At 52.1% G+C, this 27,232-nt stretch overlaps 11 protein-coding genes across 11 annotated transcripts; 3 read left to right on the top strand and 8 right to left on the bottom strand.

Annotated features, from left to right (window-relative positions):
* Nucleotides 1-1,005: 1,005 nt before the first annotated feature.
* M421DRAFT_56602 (fructosyl amino acid oxidase) lies at nt 1,006-2,364 on the bottom strand (the record flags this gene model as incomplete). The annotated part of the gene is made up of 1 exon (XM_033595419.1): nt 1,006-2,364. The coding sequence occupies one exon, from the start codon at nt 2,362-2,364 to the stop codon at nt 1,006-1,008; it is 1,359 nt and encodes a 452-aa protein (XP_033451596.1).
* Nucleotides 2,365-2,494: 130 nt separating this feature from the next.
* M421DRAFT_345412 (uncharacterized protein) lies at nt 2,495-3,433 on the bottom strand. The gene has a single exon (XM_033589521.1). It carries the CDS (start codon nt 3,282-3,284, stop codon nt 2,625-2,627), a length of 660 nt encoding a protein of 219 aa, XP_033451595.1. The 5' UTR covers nt 3,285-3,433; the 3' UTR covers nt 2,495-2,624.
* A 556-nt stretch (nt 3,434-3,989) lies between these two features.
* M421DRAFT_2845 (uncharacterized protein) lies at nt 3,990-5,420 on the bottom strand (the record flags this gene model as incomplete). Its single annotated transcript, XM_033588951.1, has 1 exon — nt 3,990-5,420. The coding sequence occupies one exon, from the start codon at nt 5,418-5,420 to the stop codon at nt 3,990-3,992; it is 1,431 nt and encodes a 476-aa protein (XP_033451594.1).
* A 1,825-nt stretch (nt 5,421-7,245) lies between these two features.
* Nucleotides 7,246-8,712, bottom strand: M421DRAFT_345504 (phosphoglycerate mutase family protein). Its single transcript, XM_033589522.1, has 5 exons — nt 8,216-8,712; nt 7,810-8,163; nt 7,672-7,758; nt 7,533-7,623; nt 7,246-7,485 (listed from the first exon to the last, which is right to left on the bottom strand). Exons 1-5 carry the CDS (start codon nt 8,267-8,269, stop codon nt 7,322-7,324), a joined length of 750 nt encoding a protein of 249 aa, XP_033451593.1. The 5' UTR covers nt 8,270-8,712; the 3' UTR covers nt 7,246-7,321.
* Nucleotides 8,713-10,349: 1,637 nt separating this feature from the next.
* M421DRAFT_2843 (uncharacterized protein) lies at nt 10,350-11,916 on the bottom strand (the record flags this gene model as incomplete). Its single annotated transcript, XM_033588945.1, has 3 exons — nt 10,350-10,833; nt 10,881-11,637; nt 11,688-11,916. 3 exons carry the CDS (start codon nt 11,914-11,916, stop codon nt 10,350-10,352), a joined length of 1,470 nt encoding a protein of 489 aa, XP_033451592.1.
* A 1,309-nt stretch (nt 11,917-13,225) lies between these two features.
* M421DRAFT_57145 (sugar transporter STL1) lies at nt 13,226-14,981 on the bottom strand (the record flags this gene model as incomplete). Its single annotated transcript, XM_033595475.1, has 3 exons — nt 13,226-14,226; nt 14,277-14,872; nt 14,920-14,981. The coding sequence occupies 3 exons, from the start codon at nt 14,979-14,981 to the stop codon at nt 13,226-13,228; spliced, it is 1,659 nt and encodes a 552-aa protein (XP_033451591.1).
* Nucleotides 14,982-15,988: 1,007 nt separating this feature from the next.
* M421DRAFT_56388 (uncharacterized protein) lies at nt 15,989-18,133 on the bottom strand (the record flags this gene model as incomplete). Its single annotated transcript, XM_033595397.1, has 5 exons — nt 15,989-16,637; nt 16,686-16,876; nt 16,928-17,209; nt 17,270-17,720; nt 17,766-18,133. The coding sequence occupies 5 exons, from the start codon at nt 18,131-18,133 to the stop codon at nt 15,989-15,991; spliced, it is 1,941 nt and encodes a 646-aa protein (XP_033451590.1).
* A 493-nt stretch (nt 18,134-18,626) lies between these two features.
* Nucleotides 18,627-20,099, top strand: M421DRAFT_2840 (uncharacterized protein; the record flags this gene model as incomplete). The annotated part of the gene is made up of 1 exon (XM_033588942.1): nt 18,627-20,099. One exon carries the CDS (start codon nt 18,627-18,629, stop codon nt 20,097-20,099), a length of 1,473 nt encoding a protein of 490 aa, XP_033451589.1.
* A 1,579-nt stretch (nt 20,100-21,678) lies between these two features.
* M421DRAFT_99197 (alpha/beta-hydrolase) lies at nt 21,679-23,625 on the top strand (the record flags this gene model as incomplete). Its single annotated transcript, XM_033598723.1, has 6 exons — nt 21,679-21,955; nt 22,005-22,184; nt 22,232-22,309; nt 22,357-22,864; nt 22,913-23,081; nt 23,131-23,625. The coding sequence occupies 6 exons, from the start codon at nt 21,679-21,681 to the stop codon at nt 23,623-23,625; spliced, it is 1,707 nt and encodes a 568-aa protein (XP_033451588.1).
* On the top strand, nt 23,452-24,619 carry M421DRAFT_417988 (uncharacterized protein). The gene is made up of 2 exons (XM_033591640.1): nt 23,452-24,068; nt 24,117-24,619. Exons 1-2 carry the CDS (start codon nt 23,906-23,908, stop codon nt 24,395-24,397), a joined length of 444 nt encoding a protein of 147 aa, XP_033451587.1. The 5' UTR covers nt 23,452-23,905; the 3' UTR covers nt 24,398-24,619.
* A 1,249-nt stretch (nt 24,620-25,868) lies between these two features.
* On the bottom strand, nt 25,869-27,164 carry M421DRAFT_90404 (uncharacterized protein; the record flags this gene model as incomplete). Its single annotated transcript, XM_033597855.1, has 2 exons — nt 25,869-26,405; nt 26,832-27,164. The coding sequence occupies 2 exons, from the start codon at nt 27,162-27,164 to the stop codon at nt 25,869-25,871; spliced, it is 870 nt and encodes a 289-aa protein (XP_033451586.1).
* Nucleotides 27,165-27,232: the final 68 nt, after the last annotated feature.

Below are 27,232 nucleotides of genomic sequence, written 5' to 3'. Positions count from 1 at the left end.
CTATGGTTGCCTATAATTGCCGTAGGTTACGGCAATTGACCCTTACCGTAGCCGTATACGTCCCGTTGGCAACGCTGTAAAGGCTCCGACATCGTTCAATGAGGAGGAAACACAATGCGATTTTCTTATGGGAGATTAGATCGCGATATCTTATGGTTTCTTTCGTTTCGATCGTTGTTCATTTGCTCAAGCGCTTCTCATGTTGAGCATGACCTAAGACACCTACCCACGACAATGCCACAAGACTCTCAATCATTGTCGACGACTGTTAGTAGGCTACGCAAGAGATTGCGAGCAATCATCTTCCCACATCGACATATTCTGACATGACGCGATATGTGTCACAAGCCACACACGGGAAAAATGAGCCACTGAATCAAAATCGGACAGGCTGTTGTTGATCAATTGTATGCTACATCTTGTTCGCGGCATGTATCTTTGCATTCAACATCATCTCGATTTCCTCCCTAGTGGAACAATCTCTTAACATTCCAAGGACCTTTCGCTCCATCCAGCCATCTACGTCTCCGTGCTTGTCTCTGATCCTTGCAATCATCTCCCTCGTCTTGTACCTTCGGTAGGATTTAAGCATTCAAATTCTCTCGCGATATTCATGAATAATCTCGTCTTTGCTGAGCTTATACTTTGATAACAGCACCTCGATGTCGAAAACCCTCCACTGTCGAACATCGTCAAGCTGTTCAACGCTAGGTTTCGGCTTGTGAATTTGGTATTCGCCGAATTCCGTCGCAAGATAGGTGAGCAGAGTCTTGGCATCGTCAGACATGATTTTGAGTCGGCGCAATGATGGTTGTGGGTATGGTAGAGAAGTCAGAGATGTTGAAGAATGGAGAGTAACCTTCAAAAGAGGCTTTGCTGTTTGTTTGCGGTTTGTCACTAGCAAAAGGGACCATCAGGAGTAATGTATACTCTATCTTGTGATCCACCGAGGAAACAATACGAGACCTTTACACATGATCGTTGGTAAATTGACAATCATGTCTTTCACAATTTCGCCTTCTCCTCCTCGAAGTCTCTCAACTCCCTTCTATTGACATTGCGGGGGCTGTTGCCGAATTCTTTCGCTCCTCTTTGCTTCAGCTCTTTTTCGCTCTTCCACTTCCACGCTCGATCCTTCTCGTCGCCGTTGCTCTCTCCATTCAGTACATTCAATAGGTACTTTCCTGCGTTTGGCATAAACTTATACGAGTGGAAGCTACCGCCGACCGCAACGTACATGTTGCCCAATCGGCCATCAGGGTGCCGTGACAGCACCCAGTCTTCAGTCGGTGTGACCGCGTCGTAGCACATGCGCCACCGGTCCGGGCTTCGGTTCTTAGTCCACTCCGGCATGTTGTTCTTGATGACTTTTTCGCTTTCCTGAACGAGCTTCACGGGGACTTCCATCTGGTTTCTCTTACTTGGCGCGGTGATTCGACGGCCGGATGCAGTTGTAACAGTGTTGGTGAACTCAGTCTTAATGTCATTGACCTTGAGGGAAGGTAAGTGGTGGTAAGGTGGGATGATGTCGACCTCGCCACCGAATACCACGATGGGTAGCTTGGTATCCATCATATGTCTTGTTTCTTCCTCACCGAGATCGTAGTATGCTGACAGTCGTCCGACTGCTGTGACTTGGCGTTCGACTTGATCAACGGCCGCGATCTTGAGTCTGTCCTCGAGTGGCGACAGCAAGCTGCTCGTCCAGGCACCAGCTGCAATGACAACCTGATCTACTTTTAATATTGTTCCGTCCTGCAGCCTCGCACCAGCTAGCCCCTTGCCATCGTCTCGAAGTAGTAGCTCTTCGACTTCGCCTGTGATTCGCTTGACGCCCCGACTTTCCGCGATCCTTAAGTATGCCTTGGTTGCGCTTGCCGCATCGACCCAGCCCGCTTCAGGGTTGAAGTAACCTTTCCCGAGCTTGTTACTGTCGAGTCCGCTCAGAACATCATGCTCCTTGATCAAGTCTTTCGCATTGACTTCCTTGATTACATTCGATCCTCTCTCTTCGAATGTTTTGCGCACGCCTGATCTGAACTCTTCACTCTGGTCTGGTCCGTCAAAGACTGTCCAACCTGCTTTGTGGAAATGTCCCTGCACCTCCATGCCCCAGAACCAGAAATGGATAGCTTCATTGGCGAGGTTGCAGTACAAAGGTGAGGTATAATCGGTACGGATAATGCGGTTGATGTCGATTGCTGCGGCATTCTTGTCCTGCACACGTCCATCTGGTGACCAGCGGTCAACTATAGTGATTTTCGATGCATCGCTGTAGGCTTTCGACGCGTGCACGGCAAGTGATGTGCCGAATGTACCCGCGCCAATGATCAGCAAACTCGGTCCCTGCTCTTGCTGTACCATTGTAGTGCTTGCGGCCTCACTAATGCGTCACACCGTCCGGCTGGATTTTTGGGAGCGCATCTGGAGATATTGCAGTTGATATGTTGCTGATTCCCTCGGGAAGCCCCTCGTCATGGTGCGGATCCGGCGTGCAGGGGCGATCGATCGTCGAGCCACTTCGAAGCTGCGGAGATCGCTCCGTGACTCATGAACTGAGAAAGTGCGAGGGGTCGCGCAATTGACGGTCTTGACATGGGCATCTTCCTACAGACCCCAGGTTTCTATTTCCTTCGCTCTGATCCCTTGAAAGTCCATCCTATTCTTTGCACCCTCTGCTCTAGTGAGATCAGATTCCTACTGCGTTGTTGAGCCGATGAAGACGAGTACATCACGTTATGCGGCGCTCGCAGCGAACGTTCCATGTCGCCTCGCCTGATTGATAATCGCCATGGTACCCGCGAAAGCAGGCTGAATCCCATCAATAACCCTATCGCACCATATGTTGCCCTCTTCGTCTTCTTGGGCGACAGTTCGTACATGGCCAGTATCGGGGTAACAAGAAGCAGTACCGGGGTAACCGCGATCAGTACATCAGCCGTCTTCTTGATACGAGATGGCGAAAAGTAGTGGATCGAGGGATCCGACGCTTTACCATCTACCTCCTCGGAGCAAAGATCCACTACTGGAGATTTCAGTGAAGGCGCGCATGTCGAGAACGCGCAGACGCTTACTCTCACCAAGTCGCGAAGCTGAGTTAAGTCAAATTTCTTTAGTCGGTTGCTAATGGCGCCTTCGAAAATTGTTCCTTCTCCTCCACGTCCCAGGGACCAGACACGATCTTTGCACAGGATGTACTTTTCGTCAGGAGAGACTAAAGGCATGTTGTGTTTTATCCACGCACGCACGTATTTGTAGTCTCGACTCGACTCGTTGGAAACCATTCACAATTGCGCAGAGGCTCGGCGTTAGCTGGAGGCTGAGTAAGAGTCCTCGCCCAATGAAAGCAATTTTCGACACAAGTAAATCCTGCGGGTGAGTGCCTGGACTTGATTGGCATATTTGTTTTCTTCTTCAAACATCAAACGTTTTGATGGTTTAACCCTCCACGAGTGCCGTGCTGTAAGTGTCCAAAGTCCACTCTTCGCCAATAATGCCGAGGGACTATTCTTCCAACCGACTCGCCAATTATTGCTGTCAATCCTGGTGCTCATGGCACTTCCCATTTCCACGCTGTACATCATTACGAAGAAAAGGAAGTCCGCGGCGCTGGACGCGATGAGTGTCCTCCCAAGATGCTCTGCGCTGCTCGCAAGCGTCGTATCTTCGTTGACCGCGGCTCACAGACGTGAGCTGCTGACGCTTGCAGCTGTGTACCGCGCGCAGTGTTATGCGCCATGATACAGATGGCCATCTCGTTACAACCAGGTGCTATTTGTCAATCGGCCGTAGTTCGTAGCACGAGCCGTCACGTACGAAGTGAAAAGGGCACAAGGTTCATGAATGATATGATATACACTCTGTGTGATCGGAAAATGTAACATGCGTTGGTATCGCGCCGCTCATGCAAGTATAATCAAATGCATCGACTCGTCCTCCTGAACGGTCCTGTTAACAACAAACGCCTTGCTAAATGCACCAATGCATGTTTAAGTGTAGGATATAGCGGAGCAGGTGAAAGCGCTGCGGACATTACCGCTAGTGTACTGGTGGATGATATCCTCAACCGAGGCGTATGTACCAGCACCCAGGATGACAATACCCATGATGAACACACCGCCATTGAGAAGAGACAGCATGATATTCTTCGTGCTAGAGAAGCAGCCGCCCTCGCGAACAAGCTGGAACCAGAACAGCGCAGGGAAGTAGAAGGTGAAACCCGAGATGAACAAGGAGGAGATGAGACCGAGGAGCGCGTTGAAGAATGGGATTGCCTCAGCGATGATCCAGCCGACGATGGTGATGATAGTGATTAGACAGATCCAGACGGCCCAGCCACGAAGGCCCTTAACGTAGCGGATGGGTGAGTTAGGGAACGCGCGGTCCATGATGTACCTGCCGACAACAGTTCCGTTGATCGATCCGGAGATGAAGATGACGGGGAGGGCGATGCCGAAGGCGATGCGCGAGACGGTGTCGCCGGCCGATAGGAGGGCAGGAGACTTGACGTCAACACCAACAAAGGCGTAGATGAGAGCTCCGGTGATAGTGTAGATGAAGATCTCAATCAGACCAAGAGCCCAGATAGACTTGACGTAGTCGGTGGGGGTATGCATCTCAGACATAAACGAGAACTGGCACACAGCGAAAGAGTAAGCAAAGATGATGTTGGTAGTTGCCAGAAATGCCTCGTAGAAGGTGGTGCCAGGCGGAGGCATTGCGGACCAGGGAACTGCAGCAAGACCACCGGGTGCGTTATGCGCCTGGACACCAGTCGCAATGATGGTGACCATGATGGCGACGATGATACTGACGAAATCAATGTACCCGAGGATAGCGAATTCGGCAAAGGAAGGAGGAAGAGCGAGGAGCAGTAGAATGATCAGAGAGACCACGCTCCAGGCCAGCGCGCAGATTTGGTAGTTGCCGATGATGTTGATGAACGCAATCGTGCCGGTCAGAGCGTGGGATCCGACAAGCAGGATTAAGAATAGCGCGAACATGACACCGACCAGTTCGTATCCGAAGCGACCCCAGATGAGCTGCACAGCGTCTGAGTAATGATTGACGTGCGGGTACCGCATCTTGACCTGACCGACGACGTATGACGTATAGATGGCAATTAAGCCAAGACCAAGGCACATGATGACACCGGCGACCATACCTAGCTTCGCGAACGCGCTGGGGATACTGAGGGAGCCAAGGGCAATGGCTTCGACAATCAAGCAGATGGTGAGACGCTTCCATCCCAGGCGGTTGAATCGCTCAGAGCCCTCCTGGACCGTGGCAGTCTTGTCAAGAGGCATGTTGAGCTCGGGGTCGCTCTTCTTGCTCTCGGAGGAAATGTCGTCACTGGCGTGGTAGTTCGTAGGAGCTGTCTCGAAGCCACGCTCCGGGTAGGACCTCTGAGCTTCCTGCATGCTGAAAAGATGCTCGTCAGGATACTTTTGAAATACCGGAGAGGATGAGTGGAAGGGTCGAAAACGCGGGGAAAAGGCCTCGTTTTGAAGTTCGGTTCCTGAGCGGCGAGCTAGGTCAAGGCGAGGCTCAAAGTAGAAGTTGCAGTGCAGGTCGCAGTCAAACCTTGGAACGGACGGCGGGATGAGCGGTTGTCGATAGCGACGTACCGTTGTCAGTCGGGCGGTTGATGATTAGAGTCGCGATGCAATCCTCATGCCTTTGGGGCGATGTGTTGGGTTTTGTATCGTCCAGCTTATCTGCCACTCTTCCCAAATGTGTAATAGAATGATGGCTATCAAAGACTGTTCCGCGCTCCAAGACGCTGTGACCGAGAATCACCGGGCGCGGCATTGAGTAGCTCGAGTCGGGGTTAATTCTCGGGGCTGAATGCTACCAACGGGCATATCCAGGTGGCCATTCACAGCGGCAGCAGTTGGCCCACCGCTGAAGCTGCATCTGAATAAGCCTTGCGCCAAGCGGGAGGCTCAACCTCGCAGGAATGCCAATTTTTATTGGCCTTCAACGGTGTTAAACATTTCCATCATAGACTCCTCAACTCCACGTTCTCCAGATCACAGGTTTGAACGCGTTCTGGCAGCAAAGTCTGGGGACGACACGCACTTCGGCATCGCAGCCGACAGCATCGTGCAGACGCTTTGTTGTTGCTCTGGCGTGCGCGTCTCAGGCTTCTCAGTGAAGATCGCGTGCCCCTACAGCGGCGATGGATGACGCGCTCCACTTGGTGTGCTGCAGTTGACGTAAAATTTTCGAAATTTTACGTTGCGCACATATGCACCTGAGGGACGTGCAGTGCTCACGCGTGGGACCTTTGTTTCGAGTGCGGTACGAGATGAGTGACGTCACGATGCACCCTTTGCGATGTACCTATGCGTTCGGATCCGTTGGACGCGCTGTCAGACGTAGATAAAAACGACGCACAGTGACAGTGACGATAGAAATAGAACGCCACCGACGAGATCGACTGCAGCCCTACCCGCGCAAGCCTAGCATCTTCGGGTTCGGCGGGATCAGTCAAGCCTTCGATCAGTGCGCCATCCCGGTCAGTGGCGGGTCTTAGCAATCTTAGCCGAATAGCTGCCGGCGCGCTAGTGGTCGGGCACAGCCCGACTACTACCGAAGCCTAGGCTACATGCAGTAAATTTTGACATCGTGTTCGTGATGCTCGTGCCATGCGTGAATTCTGGAAGGGTAATGGAATTGCTCCACAGCTGTTTGAAAGACAATGGTAAATGCCGCCCTCGACGCTTGCATGCTTATCTGTACCCCGTGCGCATCCTGGAGTGCATGCTAGGGCCCCTGAGGGTTCAGAGATGACCCAATCGCCACGAGTCTGAATGAGTAGGATAGGGCGCGTGTCGCGCGACCTTGTGTACCTCAGACCGGCGCTTAGTACGTCCTTAGAACGGACGTCTGCTCGGCGAGAGAGCATTGAAATCGGCCCTTTGCGCGGATTGAACTTCCGTCTCGGCGTTGTGCGCGAATTGTGGCCTGGATATGAGTGGCGGTTACCTCGACGGAGAGGTATTTTGAACGGCTCAAAGAGGAGCCGGAGTCTGGAGGTGTTGACACGTATGTGGAACGAAACCGGTAAGAATGGCTTGCAAGGTCTGGAGACGCAATTGGTGATCACTGTCGACTTCACGCATCAAAGCATTGAAATCCGTAGAAACACATCCACAGCTATTTAGTACTGTGACAGTACCTTGATATACGCTTATACTTTGAAAAGTCAGCAGCCTCGCTAGATGCGCCATTTCGTGCTTCAGCGTGAACTGCTCAGTCACCCTGCAACTTGCTGAAGATGATCGAGGAGGTAGTACGGACACCTCCAGTGCATGTTCTAGCTCTGACTCTCCTTCGAGGACACCTTGATCAGCTCGTCGAGCACATGAGGGTCGTACTCCCTCCTTTCAACGCCTCTTGATGATCTGCTCTCATCTGTCTCGTGCAAGTGAGCATCTGCGGCAGTCGACTCAGATGTGAAATCAAACACCCGGTGTTCACCTAGCAGACTCAGTACCACCTGGCATGTGTTCAGTATCTTTACCTACAATTCAACCACGCTGTACCGATCATGGGGTCTTCGACGTCCCAATCTTCGGTAAGGAAGTGAGCGAATGCGCCATGAGTGACGAGAACGACCTGTTCCGTTAGCTTGACTTGCAGAAGGATCTGAGCATAGGCACGCACCTGTTTCTCTGTTCGATGCAATAAGAAGCTTCTCAAGTCCGCAGCTCGTTTTGATATGGCATCTCGCTCGTACGCCCAGTATCCTTGCTGTTTACATGTCAGCTGTCATGTGACGGCCCCCACAATGCTTCGCAATACCTTGCTATTCCACCCTTTGGTCACGTGTGAAGCATCGATCTTATTGTAGTCAAAGGGCAGCTCGCCCTCCGCAAATAGTGTTGGCAATATCCGCCTTACATCATCTGCGGTATCTGCAAGCCCAACATCGCACCCACTGTTGCTAACCTCTTGCAACGGCGGCAGAAGCACGAAAGGCACCTCTTTCCGAGCTAGTGCTGGGCCCAGACTCAAAGATGCAGTTTGTATGGTTCGTCGCAGGGGTGATGAGAATACAATGTCGATTTCGTTGTGGTACTTGAAGGCGGATTGGAGAGTGCTGCATTGCCCTTTCCCTTTTGGGGTTAGGAGTGCGTCGCGGATCGAATAGTTGCGCTGTAGTGGTGTGAGATCTTCGAGGTACAGGACTTATGGACCTGTGACTTACAGTGGCATTGTGTTCGCCTTGCGCATGTCGGATGATATGGATTCTGGGAGGCATGGTGATGGTAATGCTGCTGTCTTTGTGGTCGTCTTCGGTTTTGGTGGGGTGTTGAGTCACCTTGTGCAGCCGCAGTGTCTTGATGGTGAGTGTGGCTTGGCTACGCAGTGATGATACGAATGTCTGTGAATTTGAATCACGGCGAGAACGTGCCTGTAAACGACTGACTGCCTTTGAATTCGTTTGCTGCTGTGGCTCTCTGTCGCACAGGTTCTTCGACTTTTCGCAGCTCACGAATACCGGTGACGTCAGCACTAGCCGCTTTGGGCGTGATATGGGTCTTTCTTGATAAGAAGCCGGTGGCACTCAAACAGACGGATGTCTTTGCGACACTTGTTTATGACAAGAGTCCAAGGGCAAAACAACATGTTGCAGTAAGTCGTTCCTCCAGCTGTCGTCACCTCGGTCCCTCGCATGCAAACACCAGCCGATCGCTTCAGCGAACTCCAGCCCAACTTCGCGCCAGCCTGTTTACTCCATCGAACACCTGCTGCATAGTCGAGTATTGGAGCAGATATTGAGTCGCCAGCAGGAAGCTCTTTACGAAAGCTTGTTGCCTCCAGAGACTTGCCAAAGCACAGCTCGAGCCATCTTATCCCAAGACTTGACAAAATTTCCGTGGGACGAGTATCGTAATTCTTCGAAAACTCTCGCCTGATATATGGCCGGTAGATAAGTGTCCGAAGTTGACTGTTGAGCCACGGTGTGGCACCAAGCCGCAAATACGAAGACGCAAGAGTCAGTGCAAGGCTGTGTCGTTTTCTTCTGGTGAGCACCTCCGCGCCGGGCAGAAGATCTTGCTGATACGACTTGCGCATCCGGGTATACTATGCAACGATACTCATCTTCCTCCAAGAATTTTAAGCAGCCTGGACACCGCGTCGATAACGATGCGCATAGATCGTAGATTGGCCTCAGATCCTGCACAGAATCAGGATGGCATATCAGTGGCTTGAACCGAACGTGTTGCTGGGAACGCGGGTCAGGAGGGCAGCATGCGACGTTGTCCCTTGTTTAGGGCCTTCGACCACCTTGGTTCTTCGTAAGCTGCGGACCAGCGACAGTCAGGTCAAAGATCACATCAAACTCCAATTTCTCAGGTGTGCAATGTTCCAGTCCTAGATTGGCAACATGGCTCAGGCAGCTGCGTTGCCCTTTCGACAACGCTATGTGTAGGCGTTGTGCGTGTCGCCAGATGCCGCCGATCTTCCGAGAGACAAGCAGTGAAGACTTGTGGACCTGCCCCTCTCGACGAGTAGCTGGGCTGTTCCTGCAGATGTTGCCGCGCTATGCTATTTGCAACACAGAAAACTTTAAATGCGCAATGTCTAAGCTTCACCCTATAAAAGCTTGCTTAGTCAGTGGTGTGCACAATGTAGTAATTCACGATCTTAGCTGTCGTGGCTGAGAGGTGAAAGAAAGTAGACATGCATCTTAACTGTGCCCTCTTGATAAGTAACGCGCCTTATCTCTACGCAAAGGCATAGTGCCTACTGTGTATTTAAATTTAGAAGTAGCAGACAGTCAAAGTTAATATAAGCTTTGCAGGAGCCCTTTTAGGTGTAACCTAGTAGTTGCATCTGCGCCAAGCCGGGCTGGTGCACCACCGGATTTAATGAACGACAACGTCTATGTCTCATGGAATGTTTTAGAAGGCATTTGGTGGCCCATCCCCCGTCTCATTGAGATCAATGGCGAGATTTGAAGGCGACAGCTTTGTAAGGTTCCTACTGCGATATACTTGATCCGTGTCAGAGACACTGATTAATAAACACGTCTCCTCGGTATTGAGGCCATCGGCACAACTCTGAGGTAAGTTTACCTTGACTAAGAATTTCACGGTACCTACGAATCTGTTAGGTGAGAAATTGCCCCAACTTCGGAAGCGGCAGGAGGTCCTTGGTAAGTGAAGGTCCCACAAAGACGCTGTCAAAAACACAGTGGATCTAAACATTTATTGCAGTGGTGAAGAATCGATGTCTTCTTATTATCGTGGAGCAAGGCAGTCCAGCTGCTTACACATATCCAGACATCTCAACGTGTATCCAAGTCTCCAACACCTTCACACAAATTCACTTCTTCACTTCCTACCCTTTGTCCTGCCCTTGGTCTGCGACACTGTTTTCGGCACAACACCATTCGCGTACATAGTCCCAAACCGCTCAACCTCCTTGGTCAAGCTCGAGTGGCTCCTCTTCGGCCTCACTACCTTGCACCCATCCATTGTCTTGCCCTCAAACTCCCTGTTGAAGGCGTCGACAAACCTCTTCCATCCACCTGTAGGCTTCCCGTCCGTCAAATGGGCAAGAATCCATACTCTCTCCTCCTTGATGTACGGCTCGACCACCTCCCTGAACCTCACGCTGGTGTTGCGGCGGATCTGTTGCACGGTGCGCTTGTTGAGCGCAGTGATGGCCTCCTGGTTGTTCCAGTCTCGAGGCGGTGGGTTGAGAAAGATGCGCTGGCGGTGTTGTTTGTCGGTAAGCTTGATGATTAGCTTGTGCTTTTGGTCAGAGGCGGTGCCGTCGGGTAGGCGCTCGAAGCGGCCCGGTACAAATTGCGTGCTGTGAGTGTCAGCGACCTGCTCGAGTGGAAGGTAAGAAAGACTCACAACTCAGGCTCGGTGGTAAAGTCTGAGGGATTCGAGTGGTCGGTTGCTAGGAAGCCCCACTTCACGTTGCGGAAGAGGTGAGGCTTGTTTGTCTCCTTGACGTTACCAGGCAGCTCATCAGCGTCGCTGCTGTAGTAATCTGGTCCAGCCTTTGTAGCGGCGGCGATGAGCTTTGCATGGTCGGGATTGGTGAGGTCCAGCATGCGCTCAGAGCGCTTGAGAACATTGCTGGAGAGGACGAGCTTGCTGTCGGGCGGAGAAGTGGGTGAGCTGTCCTCGTCAGCTGCATCGAACACAGCGTCGTCCTCGTAGTCGCTGTTCTTGGCGATCGTCTTCACCTTCTTAGCTTTGCGCCAGGCGGTGCGCTTTACCGGCTGCTCGACAGTAGACTTGATGATCTTCCTGCTGGGTGGCATAATGTCGATCTCTGAGTCGGTATCAAAGTCATCGCCGGATGTTGCCTCAGAAGAGGTGCGCTTGCGAGTGGGCGCGGCATCAGAGAGAGAGAAGGAGCTACCGGTGGTGTGGGAGGACTCTTTAATGGCCGCTTGGATGCCGCGCAGCTTCAGCTTGAGACAGGAACTGGAAGAATTTGAGGGAGACGAGCGAATGTTGGGTTCTAGTGTGGTGGCTGGCTCCACGCTCTCTGTCTGAGGAGATGCCGTCTCTGCTCTGCGAGGCGCCAGACGCAGCTTGAGACATGGTGACCGAGATGGCGAAGATGCGGCCTCGAAGCTCGCATCTTGAGTCAGTTTGGCTGTAAAGAGGTCAGTGTGTTAATCCCGACTGTTGTGTTGGCTCACTTACGCGCGGCAGGAGCGAAGTGGGTATTGCCACCGTCATCAGCTAGACTGCCTTGCGCAACTGACGGGACGCTCGAAGTGGGATCATCGAGATGATTCGAGGGTGATTTAAACTCGCTCTTGATGGATGTAGGGGAGATGGGTGAGCTGTCGATGGTGCGGGCGCTCAACGTCTGGGTATGCGCGCTCATGTTGCTTTTTGGCGCGATCGCACGGTAAGAGTTGGCGTTCATAATGTGGAATTGAAACTACAATGTGAGAAGAGCTGTACAACAAGGCGGTGCTCAAAAGTTCGAGAAGTGTGAGAAAGGTGCGTGGCCGCAGCAAGCGTCGAAAGGTATGAAAGTTTGGTATCAAGCCGAAGGATCGATCGAGTGAAGTGTGGGCGAGATAAGGTAGCTGTAAGTGTGCGCCGGCGCTAAAGTTCTTCCGTGAGACTCATTGTGTAGACCAAGCAGGTCTCGACAATAAGGACAGTGTTCACGGTGAAGGATGATCAGTGCGGGCGAGCTCTATTGAGGTGAAAGCAAGATTGTGAGTGAGTTTCCGCATAAGAAGCATAATGTAGCGCATACATTTACGCTGAAAAGGTTGCTGGCGTACGGTAGCAATGTCCTGGGTGGAGCATAGTGTCTTTTGTGTCTTATGGCTGAGTGTTAAAGCTGAGGGATGGGGCGCAAGACTCCTCAGCTCCTATCCGCTGATTTTGGGGTCTTGTCCAAAGCTGATGACCGGATTGTTTTGGTGGGTATGTGATGTGATATCTGTAGGGGATGAGGACAGTGAAAGGAAGGTCGAAGAAGCGTCGCGCGAGATGGCAACCCACGCTAGTGGAGGTTCGTGACGTAACAATCAGCAAACGGCGAGAGTGACGGAGAGAGTGACACCTCATATGGAGAATGTACAATTCCTAATTAAAAAGAATGCTTCGCCAGAGGAAGGAGGTCGCGATCGACCCAGTACCCGCCTCGAGCCCAACAAAGTCCGGCACCCAGCTCGTCGCGTTCCCAAAGCCGTCGATAACGAGTGCTTTGTTTGCGCCTTGAACAAAGCCATCAGTCTCAGGACCAGATGACTGGTTTGCTCTCAATTGTCGCCGGAAAGCGGAAGGCCCATCGCTTCGCCTCCGCCGTCGCAACGATGGTCGCATTGCTGGCGCGTCGCTTCACTTCCACGCTGTTGTAAAGGTATATTCATAGTTCACGAAATCAATTCCCAATCGGCTTCTTACCATGGTTGGAGGAACTTGGTTGGGACAACAATTTGCTTAGGGTCGGCACCCACGTTTGGCCATGTCGATCGTATGTACAGCATGTTAAGTCTATGGTGACAAGATCTAGAATTCGGCTGTGCGATTGAGATCCATCTACAGAGCACATGTGATGCGGAGCAGAGTCATAAGTGGATGAAAATATCCACCGAGATTGCTCACATATAACGTTATTGCGAAGTTGAAGATATGCTGAAGATGTAGAAGCAATGCTCTGTTGGTCACATTAATACAGCAAAAGTACTGCGCGTGAAGCATGACAAAGACAAGGCTTAAACATCTCGCAGCTTACTGTCTTCAACATGCAGACTCATATCCCTCACAACGCTGCCCTTCCTCTGCGACACCGACTCAACATCGTCCCTGGAGTCGTTGCCGTTTTCGTATCTGATCTGATCGTGCAGAATCTTGAAATTCTTCTCCGCCTCCCAGTTCCATATGCTGTCGGAAGCGAACAGCAGATCGATCTCCTCAAGAGTGCGCTGATTTGTCTCTGGATACAACGCCCATACCATAGGGAGAGTAATCGCGTTGCAGGCTGCAAATATGTACAGTGTCTTCTCGCCAAGCGCCTCGAACATGATGGGACAGAGTAAAGTCAGCCAACCATTGCCGATAGACCATCCCACAACACCCCAAGCATTTCCCTTGGCTCGGACTTCGAGTGGAAACACTTCCGCCGGGTAAATCCACGGCACAGTGAGCCAGGTCGCGCCGAAGATGGCAGTGAAGATGAACACCATGGACACAGCTGCGTTACCGTACGAGGCAACCTTGCCACTATCTGTTGCTTGCTGGCCGAGATATGAGAACGCTCCGGCAAGAGCCATCGCGATGCCCTGCCCAACGGATCCCCAGTAAAGAGTCCAACGCCGGCCGATGCGATCGAGCGTGAAGACGCAGATAAGTGTGGCGAACATGTAGAAGATGTTGTTGAGACCCGAGATCCATTGCCGCTTTGCGGGACTCATGCCTGCAATTCCGAAGATGGTAGGCGCGTATATTGTGACACCAGCGATGCCGACCCACTCCTGCATGATCTGAAGCCAGACGACAAGCTGTACACGTCTTCCGGTATGCAACTTGCCGGAACCAATGCCGAAAAGCATGTGGAAGTAACTCTGCTTACGGAAGTTGGAACGCTCGAGCTCGCACGAGGCGACGATATCCTGGAACTCTGCCTCGGCTTTCTTTTTGTCTGCTCCTGTGTCGCCGCGGAGCCGCGCAAGAACATAACGTCCCTCAGCCTCGCGTCCAACCTTGATAAGCCATCCTGTGGATCTGTTAGCTTCCTGTGATTGTAATACCTCGAGGAATACGGACTCGGAGACTCTGGGAAGAAAAGCACGCCAGCCATGAGTATCATGAGCATGGGGATCTGAAATGCGATCGGGAAGCGCCAGATGAAGGACGAGGTGCCGTCGCCGTAGAAGGAGCATGCGTACTCAAGCCAGTATGCAATGACAACACCGAAGATATTTAGAGTGAACTCGATAGCAATGAATTGGCCACGCGAGGTATGTTCAGCAGTTTCGGTAGCCCAGACAGGGATGATAGAGTTGAGAATGCCCGTGCCCCAGCCATTGACCAAACGTGCGCAGATCATCCACTCGTGGTTCATGGCCGAACATTGCAGACACGCACCGACGGTAGCAACTGCTGCGCCGACGAATATAGTCTTGATACGTCCATAGCGGTCGCCAATGGAACCACCAATCAAACAGCCGACCAGAGTGCCAAGGTAGTAGACAGAGACAATCCCTCCTTGAAGCAGGGCGTGGTCAACAACAGCCTCTCCATTCGGTCCTCGATGGCCGAAGCCCATGCGGGTGTAGTAATCGTATGCAGTGTTGACACCGCCCATCATACCCTGGTCATAGCCGAAGAACAGGATTGAAAGACCGGCGATGCAGTTGATCCTACGTTCGTTAGTACAGCACCGAAATGCAGCAGAGAGTCCTCTTACGCAATGAGAAGGCTGCGCTTCTCATAACGGTGCACAACATTGAGCTTGTGGATCTGGTCCATATTGACGAGGATCTGAGAGATACGCCAAATGCCCTGAAGCCTTGAGGTACCGTCGGACAGCAGAGGTGTCAATTGCGAGAGGTGCGCAGCTGTCTTGTGACTCGAAGCGAGGCATGACGATACCTTTATACACAGTATGTGGATCTCACGAAGGCAGGTTCAGCGGCACGAATCATGTGAGGGGATCCGCACTTCTATGAGTGTGGGGAAAGCTCCCCGTGGGACTTATCTGTGGAGCCCCAGCTTTCCCGTTCATGTTGCGCTCTGAGTATATCAAGTCTTAGACTGGCGCAGTAGCACCCATTAGCGCTTGCTCCGCCGACAAACAATTGATCACATCGTTCTGCCGACTCGTACGTGTGCTCGGGGAGGTGAAAGGCGCAGAAATAATTTCGTCACATTGATTCGGAAAGTTGCCGTGACAACGCCGCCGCAAGTTTCGGAGGCGCCACGTAGGGTAATACGAAAAATGTTGCGCCAAGCCGACACCACTCGGTACAAGCATTGTCAGCAGAGGCTTTGCGCGACTTAACGACCTGGTGCGAGTCGTTTGCCATCAAAGTCTCCTACACGTCACTGATTATTTCGAATCGCGAATTTTGAACGCGAAAACAGCGCTCACAATCCGTCAGAGTTCGCAAACTCCCAGTGACGTAGGATAGCTTTCAGGGCGCCTAGCAACGATTGGTCGGGGCTATCCGGGGAGCGTCGCGACAAGTGGGGCTTGCTCAGATCACCGGTCGGCAATTCGATTTGCGCCCTCGCGGCTTGTTCGCTGCGCCGCATGTGCCAAGACTTCACAATGCGACAGCGTCGAACATTCGCAAGTGTGCCCTGTGTCCATAGCTTCGATATTGGGGTGACAAATGCCAGCAGTCTCCGGCAAACGTAAGTCCTTTTCAAGCACTTGCAGTAGGCCTACGTGCGTATTGCATGGTCGGGAGGCCAAGTGCAACGCTTGATATTTACAGTCAGAAGCCGACGTGGATCTGATCGACGTCGCGGCGTCATGTACTGGTTTGAACGCGCAGCTGACTACTAACGTCCTCTAGGATTAGTCTAGACGCCTTCAGGTCTGGCGCTTCTGCCTCCCAGAAGCGCAATGTCGACAGGGTATGCTGAACGCTTCGTTCGCATGTCTCGTCATTTGCGACAAGGCCGGATTTCTGCGCAGCGAGCAGTAAGAGTGCTGCGGTGAAGCTTTGTCTCACCATGAACCAGGTGCCATGATGGCGATGACGGATGTCCCAATGTTGTGTCAGCTTCGTACAAGTAGAAGCATGTAGTCGCACCAGCGGGCCCAACGCGAGCTGCTCGGAAGCGTCGTGTCGGTTGTGGATGCTGCGGTACAAGAACGGGCGGTAGATGCGCTCTTTGACCTCCAGAGACCGAGCCTGCAGATGGTAGGCAAGCTCAGTATCTGCCGGCATCTCGCTATCAAAAGATATGAGCTTAGGTAGCGTACGATGCCATTCTGTCAGTTGTCGATCAAGCTCCTCTGCTGTCTGCAGGAGGCTGTGCAAGGAGACGTCTACCCAAGCAGACTCGCCACCATTGTACGAGGAGCTGATAACGCGCTGCAGTATACGGCGCGCTGCTATCTCAGCCAGATAGTAGTACCAGCCCTCCTCAAACTCGTTGTGGATCCTTGCCGGGCTCATGTCGTCACCAAAGCAACTGTGAACGCGGTAGAAGTCTTCAGACATGGTCGCGGTTGGGGGAGGCGGTGCAGGAAAATGGCTCGTATAGTTTAATTTGGTCAGGCCCGATGAAGGAAATCTGATCTCGATGGATGTCTCGTGCTCTGACTTCAGGCAAGACCAGTACAGTCGACTTGCACGAGCTTTTCCGAGCTGGTTTTCGGTAGCATAGTATTCTGAACGCATCCATGTAAGCTGCAACAGATCGTCAGTCTTGCAGGAAATCGCTGCAAATTGCCATCTTACTGTCTGAAATGCCACGCAAGCCCGATTAAAGGAAATGGCGGCCTGCAATGGTCGCAGTGTATACATCTCGTACATGCCTGCTACGAAATGGCATTCAGTCGCGACCAACGTATTCTTTAGAAGACCGATGCGCTTGCACGCTGCCGTATAGTACGATTCTGCTGTCTGGTAACCCGGTGTGGTGGACAAGCTGGTGTCAGCACGCAGTAGCATGTTGTCCGGCGTCCGGGTCGTTTGACGGCTGAATCGAGAGGAAATAGAGGCAAGAGCGCAGACGAGAAGCTTTGGTTGTCAATTAAGATCATAGATCATGGTCGTTAGCGACATAGTCTGGTCACTTACTACGAGACAGCTGCCTGCTTGCCAGTTCAAACCATGCTCAGCCACACCTCTGGCCATACTCCGGATGTATTCGGGGTCGAAAATTGGGTTCTTAACATGAACATTGAGTAAGAATGCTTCAACGAGATGTGGAACATCATCCTCGCGTACGCCAACTCCCAATCCTGAAGCTTGGCGTGGGTCCTTATACGTATTTCGAATCGTGTCGTCGGTCACTCTTGGTGAGGTGCATGGTCCAGATAGATCATCGCAGGGCAGTGTCGGGTCGAAGATCAAGGCCTCAATCCAACGACGGTCATACTTGCCTTCGAATACTGGCCAGTCGAGAATGTCCTGGCCGGAGCCGAAGTAGTCGTGCTTCGATGCTTCAGTCTCATAATCGTCGGGTGTGACATCGTATCTGGGGGGTGTAGTCGCAGTGTAAGGCTGATTCCCATTGAACTCATGCGAACTGGTCGTGTGGCCGGCGAGAGCATCATCAATGTTGCTTCCAAACTTCTGGGGGCTTCCAGCCGTACGCAGACATGGCTCGACCAGTCCGATCAGATAGTCGAGACGCTCAAGGATCCGGATTGCCGGAGGGACAGTCGCAGTGGCTTCATCTCCCTCATAGACACATTGTGCATTGAGCTCGATACACTTGGAGCAAATCGGCCGCTCATTGTTGCACTTCGTCTTACGGGTGCGGCATAGCTGACATGCGGTTAAAGACCGTTTGCGCGAGAAGGTTGCGTGGTTATTCAAATCTGTGGATGGGAGCTTCCTCTTCCGGGACCTGCCTGCAGCTGATGATTGGCGAGGGGATATTAGGTCCTCAAGAGGTTTGTTTGCGATCAAGTCGTCCAGCTGTGCGGCGGGATCCATTTAAATGCATGGCCCTTTGTCAGAATTCCCTTGACGGATGACTAGCAGGTGATGATGTGATGCGGGAGCGCCATGTTGATGTCTGCGTCAAAGAGATGATGAAGGAGCAAACCTCGGAAGGAAAGACCCTGCCAAGACGCCATAGCTTCGTCTAGCTCGTTCTAGACCCCGCATCGCTCATCCCGAAACTTTATACCGCGTTCTCCGGCGCTTCTCATCAATGTCGGTTCTCACCGAACTCGACTGGCAACTTGGTCGGCGGGCAGATACGAGTACACCGTCGTCGAAACTTCCTCGCAAGCCGCACAGGAAGGTGAAAACCGGATGCAAAACATGCAGGATCCGACGTGTGAAATGCGACGAGAGAAGGCCTGATTGCCGGAAGTACGCCAGCCATGAAACCGGCACTTCGTGTGCTGACTTTGCCAGATGTACAAGTACGGGCCGGACTTGCGATGGGTACACGACAAACCCGATTGTTTACCAAAAGCAAATGTTCGACTACTCAGAGATCAAGTCGGTCTGGTCGAGCAAGGCGCTGGCGACGCTTCCTGGGTTTGAAAATGACATGCGCTACCTAGAATTCTACTATCATTGTGTGGGACCGAAACTTTCCGGTAGATTCGACACTGAGTTCTGGTCACGCACGATTCTACAGATGGCACACGCCGAGCATGCTGTTCGCAGTGCTCTGATAGCCTTGAGTCATTTGAATCAGCATCAAAGCGGCACTCTGCAGCATGCTCGTCGGTCTGCGCTTGATGGAAAGCAGTATGATCGCATGCCATTTTGGCTGAACTACAACAAAGCGATCAGACTGCTTGTGGAGCACATGTCTAAGCCGACCTATTCAGCCGAGCAGGGATTGGTCTGTTGCCTACTTTTCGCATGCATTGAGTTTCTGCAGGCTGATGCAAATGTCGCTTTCACTCACATCAGGAGCGGACTGAACATCGTTCACGAGTTGCGACAGCGAAAGCTCGTAGGCTCCGCTACCAAATCTGCTGAAACCGGCCAGGACAGTGTCAACGCCCGCTCGAACATGGTCGAGCAGGTGCTGGTCCCAATCCTTACTCAAGCTCTTGCATCTGCTCTCCCCTACGGTGCGAGTCTCGCCAAAGACTTTGCATTCCTGGACTCATGCCCACAGTACTTCACGGGGAGGTCATTTTCAAGTCTAGACGATGCAAGGTCTTCATTCTTTGACCTGCGAAATGCAGCCTTCACGATCGCACGGGACATGGCGATCAAGCTCTACGGATCGCTGTCCTTCACCCAGGCAGATCACAAGCGCCGAAATGACCTTCTGAAGCGTCACCGTGACTGGCTAGAGGCTCTGAAAGCATTCGAGAGCTCACAAACAATTCCAGCAGCAGATACGCTTTCACTCAGTGCACTTAGGCTCGGCTATTGTGCAAGCTACAGTGCGTGCGCATGCATCATGGACAAAACTCAGATGTCGTACGACGCCCATCTTGAAAGCTATCACGATATCAACCGACACGCTAGCTTCTTGATCCATTCGCTTGAGGTTGGTACTTCTAGGGAGCAAAATTGCGCGCTTACTCCCTCTGCCAACTTTACGTTCGACACCTCCCTTATCCCAGCTTTGTTCTACCTTGCCATACGCTGTCGCTGTCCCATCACACGTCGCACGGCCATCAAATTACTGGCCAAGGACCTGCCTCGCGAAGGGCTTTGGGATGCCGAACAGCATCGCATTGTGGCCGAGCGAGTAGTCGAGATCGAGGAGATGGAGGTCGGCGCAAACGGATGGCCCACAGGGGTATCTAGACTGTGCACAAGCCGTGTTGGGACCGAGGTTGATTGGAACAACGGCTTCCAGGCAAGCTTCCTGTACACAAAAGATATCGACCTAGCGGCGCAAAAATCTTGGAGCGAGCGACTCGTCCTGGGTGAGAGTGTTAAGAGAACGCTCGCTCCCTTTGCGCCTACACAAGAGTGACACCGAACGCCCATCAGCCATGCGGCTTTCTTGTCCCGTAACACCTAGATTCCCATGATATGCATCTTCGGTAAGATCCCCACTAGCTACGTCTCCGAAGAGAGTACGCGATTTGACTTGATCAAGGTACACGTGTCACTACCCGATCGTTCCGGCGATGCCAGATCAGCTTCCAACACCACACAGGGAATATTCACCATGAAACTGGCAGACGAACTAAGTCGTGAAGATTTGGCGTTGCTCTATAGGAACATTCACACCGTCAGGCTGGAATCCAATATATACTGTACAGTTATGTTCGGCACCCGTGAACAATATATCGGGCTGGACACCTATCAACACCACTCCTGTGCCTTCCTTACTCGCTTTCGGTTTTTGCTTCATTGAATGTGGGAGGCGATACTGAGACGGAAGACGTCCGGCAAGGGAAGACAAGCTGCTGGTTAGCAAGTGTGACGGGGGTATGCATGTGCCGGAGTCGTCGGATGTGGAAACTGCGACAAAATCATGCTGGAGCGTGATGAGATATTCCGGAAGGCAATTGATCGAAACACTAAGACACTGGCATACTGGCACAGGCCGGTGTCAACTATATTTTAACTCATACTTACTGCATGCTGCACGGTAGTTAGTCACCTGTCGTTTTACTTTTTTTCGACATGATTTAATTGCGGTGTTGAGGTTCATATCTTTTCTAGCATGTTAACCACGCCCTGAAATTCCGCATGGAATTTGTCTAGTCTCCGACAGCCACTCCCCGCATTAACATCCTGGACACAAGGTCAGCTTTCGGTGCATCTAGAATATCAAGACGAAATTACGGGCCGATGCTCTTTGTACACCGCCGAGCTCTGCTCCTAGAATGTTCGTTCTGGCACATTGCTTGCCGGATTTTGGAGACGTCATGTGACATAGTGCTTCTCGGTTGAAACCAGAACGTACGAACGCCGAGGAGAGCACCTCAATACATTAACAGCGTCATGTAAGGCCACAGAAGATGCCTGACCCCCCAATTAGATGTGCGTGGCTGGACATACCCCGCATACCCACTGCGCCTGCCTCGGCCCGCATATACCTGCCCTTCCAGACTTTCCCTACATCAACACCTTCCTCGAACGATCAACACACAGCAAACAAGGCGCTTATCATCTGTACGGAAAGTGTAGCAACGGAGACATCGTGCACGATGCGCATGTTCCTTCTCAAGAAGTTTGTATAGTCAGAATGACCGTACTTGGGCTTGCAAGCTGCCAGAGCAGAGCTCCACGGACGAAAATAAACTTGTCTAGCGGATAACCTTACCATACCAAGACCAAGCACACTAGGGGTCTTTCACCAGCCATGCCTCGGTATCGGAGATTGTATAGAACGTCTGTATGGATGAACCACGCCAGACGAGAGCGCCATACTTTCGAGAAGTATTGACGGCACGATCAGGCCCCTCCCAGCGGCCTCGGTTCCCGGGCTGCACACATCATCAGTCATGCACGATGACCTACGCACCGTACACGGCATACACATAGAAGAGCGCCACAAGTAACGCTAATTGCTGATTCTCAGACTCTCGACGACCTCCACGATGCGGTTCGATAGCAGCGCACTGTCCCTGGCTCTTCCAGCTTTGATCTCAGCTTTGAGCTACAACCCTACGCCGACAGCGACCATCGATGCTGGTGTTGTAGTGGGCAAAGCAACGGCACTTCCAAATGGGCTAGGACCTTCTGTCAATCAATTCTTTGGAATTCCGTTCGCTCAATCACCTCCAGAGAGGTTCTCTCCTCCCCGTAACATCTCCGCTTTCAGCAGGCCTCTCAATGCCACAGCATGGAAGCCAGCATGTGTACAACAATTCAGATGTGAGTTCCGTCTCAAACCCTGCTGTAAGTTCTCACTGATCCCCAGTAGATCCCCTCGCAAGCCAGCAGTTTGCACAGGCCGTGTTCAATAATCCTGGTGGTCAGCCACCTGTCGAGTCTGAAGATTGCTTATATCTCAACGTGTACGCCCCATCTGGATCGCCAGGTGGCAATGGAAGAGCTGTAATGTTTTGGATCTATGGAGGCTCTCTACAGTTCGGTACTGCCGGTATGTAACCAATGGCGGAGATATGAGTAAAACTGATGTGAGCTCAGGCTTGTCAACCTACGATGGGAGCGCATTTGCCGACTACGAGGATGTCATCGTCGTGACTACAAACTACAGGACCAATGGTCAGTACTAGCTTACATCTCAGCCTCTCAGTATCTAACTATTCCAGTCTTTGGTTTCCCTGCGTCTCCTGAGCTACCTGTGGGTGCACAGAACCTTGGTTTTCTCGATCAGCGTTTCGCCCTCGATTGGGTCCAACGCAATATCCATGCCTTTGGCGGCGACCCTGCCAAGGTCACAATTTTTGGGGAGAGTGCCGGTGGCTTCTCTGTAGACGCACTCCTAACCAGCTACCCCAAGAACAGCAAGCCCCCATTCCGTGCAGCGATTCTACAAAGTGGACAGTATAGCTACAGGACTTCCTCGCCATCATCGAGCGTTCCAGCATGGAACAACCTCACCGCAACTCTTGGCTGCCCTAGTACCTATGGCAGCAACTTAACATGTGTGCGTGCTGCCGATGCGACCGAAGTGAAGCGAATCATAGAGGTCAATTCTCTCGTCTTCAATCCTGTCGCAGACAACGTGACTCTTTTCACCAATCCAGCTGCGCGCAGATTAAGCGGTAACATTTCGTACGTTCCCGTACTGACAGGCTCGAATTCACAGGAAGGACGGTAAGTCGACTCGTGTAGCCTCACCAGAGCTTATTTAACAACTCTTAGTGTCTTTGCTGTCGGTCAAACTAATTTGACAGCATTCTTACGGACCACCTTCAGCACAGCCTCTGTTTTGATCCCAGCAATCGCAGCAGCGTATCCCATTGGCAGCCCAGGAATCACTAATGGTTATGACGCTATCTCCGCTGTCATTACAGATTTGACGTTCCAATGTGTGAGTGCACTCTCCTGCTTTACATTACAAGTCACTGATCGTATGATAGCCAGCAGCACTCTGGGCCAACGCCACAGCATCCATCGGCATACCCACCTGGCGCTACTACTTCAACGCGTCTTTCGCTAATACGCAAGCATACCCAGAACTTGGTGCGTACCACGCTTCTGAGATCCCACTCGTGTTCCGCACGTACCCCAAATCCAACACCACAACTCAAGAGTTTGCGCTCTCCTCGTTCATGCAGGGTGCGTGGGCGCGCTTTGCGAAGAATCCACTGGGCGGCCCAGGCTGGAACCCTGTCGGTACTGGTCAAGCAGGAACGGTCCTCTCTGGCGCCTACGATTCGGCTGTAGGTGGCATTTACTACGGTAGCAGCGGAAATGCAACCGGTGGTGACTGGAATCTGGCAGTTCTCGGCGATGTGGGCAGAGTGAAGGGTGGAGGCGCAACCATCTATCCGCAAAGGCAGTTGGACTACAGGTGCAACTTGTACAAGCCGATCTACCAAGCTCTCGTTGGTTCTGCTGGAATCCCCCCTTAAGTTAGTCGAGGGCAGACGAGGCTGGGAGGACGCGATGTTTGGAGTGCGGGGTAATGGGGCTCCTGCCAAATCTATCGAGCTCACAACTGCCGGAATTCCTGGATGACGACAGCCACGCAAAGTACGAGAACTACGGCATCAGATCGCGGTACCATACGGATGGTCTATATATATCTACCCGATGCGCTAGCATCGTGACCTCACATCAATTGATCGTACCTGCCTCATGATGCGCTTCTCCACACCTCTCACTACACTCGCAGCATTCCCGTCATACATCATGGCTCAAAACTCAAGTGATCCTCAACCACCGACAATGACCTTGCTATATCATATGGAAGTACAGCTCGGTGATCGCTTCTCGATGGGCCCTGTGCCAAATGGCCAGGAGCGAATCGTTATTCCTATCGTAGGCGGCACATTCAAAGGGCCCAAGCTGCAAGGTATAATCCATACATGCCTCCCACTCACGTTCGTCTAACAGCCCCCAGGCAAAGTCCTCAACCTTGGAGCAGACTGGCGTCTCACCGATAAAGACGGTAAAATCCGGCCCGACGCTCGATACAATATCCAAACCGACGATGGGACCTGGATCTACGTGCAGACGGAGGGGCCGACGCAGCCAGATGGGCGAACGCTGTTGAGAGGAAGGTTCGAAACGAGCACGAATGGGACGTACAATTGGCTAAATGACATTGTAGCTGTGGGTGTGCTGACGAGGAGTGGGACCACGGCAGTCACGATTGATATGTGGGAGGCAGGTGCGCCGTAGACGACGAGGTTGAGAGGTATCTACCAACCACTTTCATGCCATTGAGCATCACGAGATGGGACCACGGTTTGATCTTGAGTGCAGAAATATTTACCGCATGGTCACTACGAGCACGCCATCTTTCGATAGCGCCAAAGTCGGTCATGGTAGTAGGGGTCCTGGAGTTCTCGATGAATTGATGAATCACAAAGTACCTCCTGATATAGACTGACTCGTAATCGCACCTCATCATCTAACAGTATCTGTAACCACGTGGCTCAGATCCCATGATATCCTATTGTAGCAGGCACTGCCCGGCGGGCAAGTGCGCTTACCTGAGAGCTTGTGTAACACAACATCACAACACGACAACAGATAGCAATACACTCGTTGATCACAGTCTCCGACCGACACTGCTCACACAGTTATAGTATCTCATCAGATGCAGCGCCAATGGCTAGATCACCGAACCAGTCACCCGGGCGCTTCGAACGGCACGATCCTGCGCGTCGATTTGTTGCGCATGCGAAACAGAGTCTCGGTGGCCTTTGTGAGTTCGTCGCCACGATTTGACCCAATGAAGTCTGCGAGGACGATCAGAATTGCAAACATGGAATAGGGTGCGCCGACGTATGCGAACTAACGCTGATGAAGACGAATATAGATTCGACTATAACCTTCAATTGGTGATGAGATCAAAAGGAAGACGGGATTCTGGTACTCGGCTTAAACCTCCACTTTAATGACACATGAACGAGCCCTGGACTTCAAGGCATCCTTTCCGGCGGACCAATTGACGTCGAAGGCCTGGGAGTCAAGATCACTGAAGTATGCGGCACCTTTGCATCTGCTAGATTGGTCCGGAGATAATCACCATCGAAAACAAATCAAATGGCTGAATTCTATGGCCCACAGGAACGTACGACCAACCGCAGAAATGATTTCCCACTTGCTCGAGACCCAACCGCACATTCTCTACCGATGTATTGGATAGTAATCGGCAAACAGCAGCAGCCCTGGCTGGTATCGCGAAACGCGTAAAGCCGTTGTACCGGAGAAAAGGTTGGGTCAGTAATTGTCGCGGCAAACGTAGCCGCTGTATATCGATGGAAAACTGCGCTGAGTTGCTTGCTAGCTAGGAGGCGACCATATATACATGCCCTGAGACGTGCTAGTCCAAGGTAGTCAACAGAGGTGACGATCGAGGCCTGTCGGACCTACTTGCACCGTAACAGTAATGCTGTCATGAGAGTTGCCAGAAAGTGGATCGCGACGTTCTATAGCAATGGGAAGGTGTATTGCAGTATTAATATACTCAAGACTAATCAATCCTTGCGTTAGATCAGCGACGCATCGCCCACGGTGAAAGGACGCAGCGTATCTTGCCATTCATCCACGTTTCCAGTCAGATTCCCCATCTTAGTAGAGACACCGCCAGGATCAAATCCTGTTGTGTATGCGACTGACTCCAAGCTGTTCTAGTCCGACCGCCCTAATGATCCTCAAACAAAGGGAGTCGATAGTAGCGATCCTTGGCATGTATACGCTGCCGAGTCGCGAACTCGTTGTACAGATCCATGATGCCATGTCGCACCACGAAATCTCGTAGCCTATGATGGAACTCTTTCTTAATAGCACTCGTCTTCTTTGATACTGCGATGCCGAGGTTGTACATTTGTCCGAATTCGAACTGGTCAGCCTGAGTCAAGCCGGCGCTCATCCGCACTATGACCTTCGCCATGTAGGTGTCAGCGGTAGATGGGAGCCAGGGGAGAGAAGGAGTGGAGTGGCAAATCTTACAAGTGATGCGGTGACCACAGCGATGATCAGGGGTAATGGAGGCGAAAGCGGCTGCCTCGGTGGTTGCGGCGGACTCTTGTGGACTGGGCGCTGACGCAGGTTCTGGTGCTGTAGCTACTATATTTGGTGGCGCAAAAGGTGCAGGTTTGGTGATATCGGGTACTTGAGCGTCGTCTCCTCCTCTGGACTCCCAGCCGCCTTCACCTTCTGGCTGATCGAGAGCGTCAGACTGAACCGCGGGGGCGTTGTCACCAAATTCTTCCGTCAAGTCGATCACTTCCCTTCCGCTGCCCGTATCGTTGTGTTTAGACCCCGCTGCCGAAACCGATGGTGTCACGGTTTGAGTCTCTCTTGCCTCATAGGCAAACGCACCTCACCTTTGGTGAGATGTGACTACCCATCCTGCACTAGCGCTGTTTGCAGCCATTCGTGTATACCTACTGTTCGTAGCTGCACACAATACAACCTCAGTTCAATCCTTCAATTCTTTCTGCATATGCGCACTGTTCACTCCACCGCAACAGATGCTGATGATCGCTGTGAGCTGAGTCGCACTCGCAATGACGAAGGCTGCGCTTCGACCTGGTCGATGTTGCTCGCCCCAATCGCATCCTGTTTACGCTTCGCTTCTGGATAGTCGACAGCCTCATTCTACCAAGCCTCGATTCGTTGCTGCGCGGTTGTTCTTTGTTACAGCGCGATCGCCCTCATCGGCATGTTGTCGCGCAAAAGCTTCGGATGCTGGGACCTTTGTCACATCCGTCAAGCGCGCAGTGTCAGGAAAAGGAGCGTCTGCGTCCAGATTGTCTAGTCCGACTGGCTCAAACTGGAGCTTTGTCTCTGGCGGAAAGCGGACGTATCCACCTTGGTCTGTTCGAATGGTGAATGCTTCAAGGATCCATGGGTCGTTGATGATGATGTGACGGTACAGAGGGCCATCCAGAAGTCGAGCTTCGGCGCGTAGGATCTTACCAGTGGCATCGTACATGACCAAGACAATACGATCAATAGTCGACCCGAAGGTGCAGGTCCTGAATAAGCCAATTTGGGAACTGG

The sequence above is a fragment of the Didymella exigua genome (assembly GCF_010094145.1).
Source record: "Didymella exigua CBS 183.55 unplaced genomic scaffold M421scaffold_6, whole genome shotgun sequence".
In the NCBI taxonomy this organism is placed as follows: Eukaryota; Fungi; Ascomycota; class Dothideomycetes; order Pleosporales; family Didymellaceae; genus Didymella; species Didymella exigua.
Note: the sequence above shows the minus strand (reverse complement) of the source record. Positions and strands in the feature narration are given on the sequence as shown.